At 41.3% G+C, this 7,062-nt stretch overlaps 1 protein-coding gene across 2 annotated transcripts; it reads right to left on the reverse strand.

Moving 5' to 3' along the window:
* Positions 1-1,458: 1,458 nt before the first annotated feature.
* LOC310885340 (uncharacterized protein) lies at positions 1,459-6,719 on the reverse strand (the record flags this gene model as incomplete). Of its 2 annotated transcripts, XM_083808580.1 has the most annotated exons (8): positions 1,459-2,528; positions 2,621-2,789; positions 3,680-3,793; positions 4,575-4,695; positions 4,945-5,127; positions 5,379-5,543; positions 5,924-6,144; positions 6,578-6,719. In XM_083808580.1, the coding sequence occupies 8 exons, from the start codon at positions 6,717-6,719 to the stop codon at positions 2,507-2,509; spliced, it is 1,137 nt and encodes a 378-aa protein (XP_083664706.1). In that variant the 3' UTR covers positions 1,459-2,506. The 2 variants fall into 2 exon arrangements, 1 of the variants encoding a protein (XP_083664706.1); XR_014574722.1 differs by lacking the exons at positions 3,680-3,793; positions 4,575-4,695; positions 4,945-5,127; ... (1 more) ...; positions 5,924-6,144; positions 6,578-6,719 and adding an exon at positions 3,080-3,345 and having other exon boundaries at positions 1,459-2,789.
* Between the last annotated feature and the right edge of the window lie 343 nt (positions 6,720-7,062).

Consider the following 7,062-nt stretch of genomic DNA (forward strand, 5'->3'; position numbering starts at 1 on the left):
TCACCCTTTTTAAGGAAGCAGGCTGAAATGTGAATACTCATTTGTTAGTATTTTTTACTTACAACCGTTTTTTGAATAAAGAATACGTGCAAATCTGGGGCCCACTGCACATCATTAGACATGGGATCCCGACTCCATTATATGCAAGTAACCGGGTAGACCCACTGTTGTTTAGCCTTTTTGTTTTCTGACCTGTTCCATCAGTGCTGCAAGAGTCAGCATCCGTACTACCTTTGTTCTGCAGACAGGGGTGACACTTTTTGATGGGAAAGACTGTTGATATTTTTGAAGAATATCTGTCTAGATTATACTTCAGCTGCTGCCTTCGAAATGGAGGACAGGCAGTGCCTTTCTGTGACCAGCTAAGCCCCTGACAAAAAAGCTGCAAAACACAAGAAAATTGAACAAGTAAGTTCCTTGTCTTATTTTGAAATGTTCTATTATGTGATTCACATGTTAGTCACTCAACAAGCAGGATGCATCATCACCTGTTAGGCAAAGACCCTGAGGGTCTGTTTTCTAAGTACATCATTAGAGTGGTCTGTTCTAAGACAGAATTATCAATCTTAGCAGATGAGGCTGAAACCAAGGGGAAGGAAGTATAGTTATCTGTTGTTTGGATCTGCTGGATGAATAAATCACATTTTTCTATCATTACTTCAGTAGTCTGGTTGCAGAAAAAGCCTGTTGATTTCAGGACACGCTAAAAATGCAAAAGAATGGCTGTTCGGGGGATTTGCAGTCTGAAGGACCATTTCATTTGTTTATTATGAAATAGCACATCCGATCTCAGAAATGTTGTGGCCTTGGGGACTTATGTCTGAATAAGCAGTGAAAAACAGAAAGCCACATGAATGACGACTGAAGAAACTTATCAATGATGGACAGTTCTTTGTGTGAGGTTTGTTGTGCGAGGTCTTGTAATATTCTTTTAAGAATGATTTTTTTTGTTGTTGTTTGTATCTCTTACTTACTGTCAATACCACACAGGTAATAAGCAATGTGAGAAGTCCTGTGATTACTCCAAAAACTGCTGTCCAGTCAGGTTTCAGTAGGAGGTCTTGTTTTTTTGCAATGCCCACCTGTACAGCATATCTGGGAGTTGTGGGGAAGAACGGCCCCTCTTCATAACACTGTCCTCCAAGTGGCATGACCCTGATGTACTTAATGAAACGAGCATAAATAGAAATGCCATGTCAGTGCAAATGATTCAAATGTGCATGCTGATTTAAATCTGAAGTGTTATTTTGGTTCTTACAATGAGTCTGAACTGTACAGCTGTTGCACCATTTTGCAGTTACACATGTAATGCTCATGCAGGCAAACTCACATGTTTACTGTCATACTCACCTGTGCAGTACGATGTGCAAAAATGAAAAATCCTCATTCATATTTTTAACATTTCCTTTGATTCCAAGCCATCAAATGGATCACAAAATGCTTTGCTAAGAGGGATATTATAAATGCGAATAGAAGATTCCTTGATACAAACCATTTTTTTGTGCTGATTGCTGCTCAGCTGTAACACATAGGTACCAGGGTGCTGGAACTGGAAAAGGAAGAAGAGGATTTTTTGGGAGGCCTCTCTCACTTCCTCTGCGAGCCTTCGAAAATCCCCCCAGTCAAATTCAGCATTCGTGTTGTACAGGTTGTTTCTAGGAGCAAAAGTACAAAAGTCCATTCTTGTCACTAGGGTTTGTGTGTCTGTGTAGGCTTATAACTACAGCAGAGCTTTGGCAAGGCATAGTTGCTGCTTAGGGTTCATTTATGTCATTAAATGAGGATAGCACAAGTTTAGGCGCTGGACCTCTAATTGTCCACACAGCGGCACTGTTAATTCAGCCCTACTTTGGTTTGGGCTGCTCCAACCAGTTCTCCTCAGGCTGTATGTGATGTAGCAGGAATTAACCTGAAGCAGCATGGATGTTTATTTAGCAGTGAAGAAATAGCCATGGGGACCCCTTGTAGGTGTTTAAACACCACAGATGCCAACACGGAATCCACGTGAAGGTTTTGTTATTCATTACGTGTTCCTTGTGTTACTTGATGCTTTGAAACTGGATGAATGCCAGAAATAAAATAGGCCATAGGGGAAGAAACCCACAGAAATAAAGGCAGCAAAGGCAGAGCTCCCAAGGCGTTCAGTGCAGTAGAAACTGCTTGTTTCCATTGGGTTAGTTTACCAAAACCTAAACCTTAGCTCAGATAAGATCCTAAAACTCAATGACTATAGAAAAGGGAAGAGAACTCAGGATCAACTAGAGCAGTTATACAGCATAAGCTATAAGAAGTCATCCTGCAAAGTGTTAACACGGGTATGCCTTTTAAAAGGTCAGAAATAGCACCAGCAGGACATCAAGAACAACATGTATACATTTATTTTTGCTTATTTTAATAAGTGAATGTTGCTTTCCTGAAGTCTTACATGCTGTTTCCTACTGTGCCACAGTGTCTTCTCTTTGAAAAAGACATTGAAGTATGCTTAATAATGAGACTTCTAGTCTTCCTAGTCACGTTTCCTCTTAGTTCTGTGTTGAGAAAAGTGAAAACTGCAGCCTTTTTCTCTGTAGCTTAAGTAAAAGTGCATTAGCTAAGTTCTGCATTCAGGCTTTGTACTTACACATCATAAACTGGGTAATGTTCCTTGGAGACAATGAACGCGATGGTAACATTAGCATTAATGCATGTGGTAGGATTTAAGATGCCAGTAAATGCGATTTTTGATGTGGAATTTGAAGGTCTCAGGCTTTGTACCATGGGAGATCTGGATCCTTCATGGCTGGAATTACCTGTAAAAGCACAGGTTTGGATCATTACCGATCATTTTCTGCATACAGAACTGCTGCAGAATACAGCATTTCCTTTTCATATATTCATTTTTATGACTAAGCTTTATAGATGCAAGTCTGGCTTCCAGAGTAAGGCATACTGTTAAGACAGCACGTAAAAATGCAACTGGCATTTTCCTGACATTGGTTAATTTTGCACCACATTTTTGTGTCTTTTTGCAATGGCTCTGCTGAAGCATGTCTAGTGCAGAAGCAGCACTTCTTGCAAATCTGCAGCCTTTGTAAGGTACCTGTCTTCTTGTCGTTAGTCAGATTTGGCTTGGCTATGGATTTGAGGATATCTCTGGAGACATGCAGGAACTCAAGTCTTGCTCTCCAAGAGGAACACAAGTGGAACTACTAAGGAAGTCATCTGAATTGCCCAAAGCTGTGGAGACTGTGGCATAAATTAGAACTGAGGAATGGAGAAGAATTGTGGATCAGGATCTGAGAAGAGCTCAGCCCTGCCAGTTGCTCCTGGGCTCTGTCTCCCTGCAGCCCCGTGGATGTGGTGGAAGGTAGGGGGCTGTGTGCCAGGTGCTGTGCATTCAGTTGCCACACAGCTGTTCCTCCTTGCCCCTGGGGGAGAGACGGGGGCCAGGAGGAAGCAGCCTGTTGGCAGCTGTGAGTGCAGAGGCTCTAACTTGCAGTGCAGAGAAGTCAGAGCTTTTCCTTTCGCTTCCCTGTGCTTAGTGTGAACAGTTTCTCTGGGAATTTGAGGATGGTAAGGTCTGTTTAACTGTTGCTATTTCCTATTTAGTTCAGTACTGGAGATGGTTGATGTGATGAAGCAATTAAATCTTGGAGAATCTGTATTTAGATATATGCTCTGTAGCCTTCTGAGACCTTACCTGGAGCTGTTGCTGAGGAAGGCCAGTTTCTCTGTAGTGAAGAAGCCTTGTTTAGCATGATGAAGTTGTGAAATAGCTGTGGGTCAGGATTATACACTCCTAAAAATCCTTTCCCTGAAGCAGTATAAAAAGTATTGGTCACTTCTGTTTATCAACGAGTTGGACTTTGCTTTTTCTTTTAGTTTATAGAGTATCAGCTCACCAAACCCCCCAAATAAAGCTTACAGAACCTAAAACCAAACTGCATGCTTTTCAGTTCATTTTTTCTTATTCTAGGGCAGTGCTTAAAAACACTTGGGCCTTATCCAAAGGCTTTAGGGTTTGTTTGGTGTTGCAAGACCTGTTCCTTAAGCAGCAACTGGTTTAACTTGGCTGAAGTCAATGAAACTGTACAAAGGTACCATGGGCAAATGGGCATCCTATTGCTGCTACTAAATTTTCATGTGGTTGTATAAATAGCGCTTATGGCTTTAGTTCTAGAATGCTAAAAAAATGTTTACCTACTTCTAATTGTACTTGGTAAAATCACATTAAAATCTGAAGCCCAAGAGAAAATCTCTTCAGATAAAGGATGTGAGAAGGGAGCCCCTCAACATGTGAAGATAGTGTTCATCTCTTAAGAAAATGGGAGTGGGAGGGAGTCTCTGAATATCCATCTGTACATTCCCAAAATGTTGGAAATGTAGAGATCTGGGATGACTGTTCTGGGATTGAGTGGGGTGAATGGTGCACAGAATAGTGACTTAGTATTTCTTCATGCTATCACCATGTATCAAGGTTTTTTGTTTGCATTATAAGTAACGTGGATATTGCAGTTATTTATAGAAAAACATTTAATACCCAGCTATAACTCTACACCAGCTAACGCTATAGCTCTTGTTATCCTTTCCCTTACCACTTGTTTTAACAATGTATGCTGGATGGGAATATTTGCTTTGTTCTGAAGTGCAGACATCTTTTAAAGGGAAATATGGTCCTAGTAGAACTGTTCTTAATTCTTCCAAGACAACAGCAACCTAAAAGAAAAATAACTCAGAAAATTTATGGGAATTTTTCACTCGGTTGCAATGTAAGGCCAGGTAGAAAAAATATGCTCTGCACATAATAGACTGGTGTCTGGGGGGTTTGTTTGTTGCTTTCTATACTTTTCAAAGAAAAAAAAAACAAACAAACAAACATGAGGCTGTTGTTTTGTTGAAAGATTACTAAAAGTCTATAAAGTATAGCAAAAATTGGTAGGCTGTGAAAATAACTGCAGCTTTTACCTTGCTCCCATTTCGGTAAGTGATAAAAAGCTGAGGATTTTTCTCGGTACAAGTGACCTGCAGAGTCTCTCTTTGTTGTCTTCTGCACTGCGAATTGCACACACTCTCCAGAGTGTCACCTTGACAGATGCAGAGGCCAAGAACCTTGTCATAGCCTTGATAATCCCTGGGGACAGTACAAACCTGCAGGAGGAAAAAAGGAGTGAAATAGCAGCTTAGAAGACAAATTAGAATACCTTAGAAGCAAGGTATTCCTTGAGTGAGGGTGGAAATCTGGCTTCCTATTTCAATCTGAAGAAGCAGCAAAACCTCCTGTGAAAACAGTCACAACGCTTGGTTCTGCTATCTGAGCTCAGTGAAGAAAGAGCTAGAGAGTTTGCTTTAGGGCAGTTTCTGCGTGTACTTTGGATTTAACTAGTGGAAAAACGCTCTACCTTCTCAGCGCAATAATGAGCCCATTCTTTCTTGGTTAAACACTGTCCTTCCTGATTTCGAGAGGCTGTATCCCGACAGATATCGTATGCTCGTCTCACACAGTGTCTTCCACCATCTGAGGAGCTCTGATAACCTGGAGGGCATGTGCAGTGAGCATCACGGGCCTGGAAGAAAAACCAGATATTTATTTAGCAACCTGTAGTCTCATGCAGGTGCTGTTCTGTACCTTGCTGCATTAGGCATTGAGCCTTATTTGGCTGAGGTCAGATGAGACTTTCGTGTCCGTGCACATTCCCTTTACCTTCCCACAAAGGAGAAAGATCAGAGTAGCTCTAAAACTCAGAGCGTGTGTAAATCTGGTGTGGTGTTTCCACGCCAGTGGCTCTGTGTAATTGGAAATGAGGTGTAGGACTGAAAGCTGCCAATGCCAAAGCGAGAGACGCTGAATTAGGGCAGTGCACGAGGTAAGACAATGAAGATCAAAGCCTGAAGTAACAGTGCTGTGCCTTAGGACTGAACTGCTTTTGCAGGACTGCTTCTTTACCTGAAACACCTGCCCTTTCCCAAGGCAGATGCATGTCTCTTGCCCCTCTGCAGGCTGCGCTGCCTCGGAGCCGCATGGAAGGCATGCTTTTTGGCCGGGCATGGGATTAAAGAAATCCACTGGGCACGTCAAGCAGCTGTGTGATGTCCCTGCTTCTTCGGGACGGAAAGTGCCTGGGGGACATGGCACTGGTGTGATGCTTCCTTCCGGGCAGAAAAAGCCTGTAGAGCAACAAAACCAAAAGACGTTGTCAATTTTTCTTATATAATGTGGCTATATTATGTAGATTAAATAGAGTTGGTGTCTCGGCAGTTTAAAGAAAGGATGGCTTATTTACGTCATAACATCAAAATCAGTTAAAGGAATGCTGCCTCGTTTAAAAGTACTGCCCAGTTTCAATATTGATTTATTTTGCAGTACAAATAGGAAGTCTTTGGATATGTGAATGTCTTATAATAACACAAAATGGTATATACGTGTTGTTTAAGCCTACTTACCTTTTACAATATGAATTTCTGCAAGTCTAATCGATTATCTAAGGGTTCCTGCATCATTCAGTAAAATTAATGTCTGACTACAGTTTTTGTTGAGCAGTATATGATGGAAAAGCGTCCTAAAGAAGCTAATAATCTCCAGTATATTATCTCCAAATACCTGCTGGACAGCTTGTCAGGTTCCGTTCTCTTCTTTTGCAGTGAGTTCCACTTTGACAGTCCTCATTGTCTGGAAGTTGTTGCTCCCCGTTGTCACAAACCACGCTTGAGAAAATGGTGAAAATGAAGAGGAAGAAGGCCATCCCACCCGCCTACTGCACCAAATGCCAAGAAATGCCAAATGGGGGTAACAGAAAGGCATAGAGAGAGCTTTCTTTTCAGCCACTGAATATTTAATGGTGAGTGAAAGTTAAAACATGCTAATGTGTTGGTGTAAAATATTCATGGCAGCTGCCTAAGCCTATTGTATTCCCCTGTGGTCATATAACAGAAGCTCTACTCTGTCCAATCTAAAGAATTTACATATGAAATACAAATGTTGCAGCACAGATAAATGTTTATCCAGGATTATAGACAATTTGCTGCTGTACTTTGTAATCTGAACTGTTCAGGGTCCCCATAAGAGCAGTGATTTTACAAATTCTA

The sequence above is a fragment of the Anser anser genome, assembly GCF_964211835.1.
Source record: "Anser anser genome assembly, chromosome: 22".
NCBI classification, from domain to species: Eukaryota; Metazoa; Chordata; class Aves; order Anseriformes; family Anatidae; genus Anser; species Anser anser.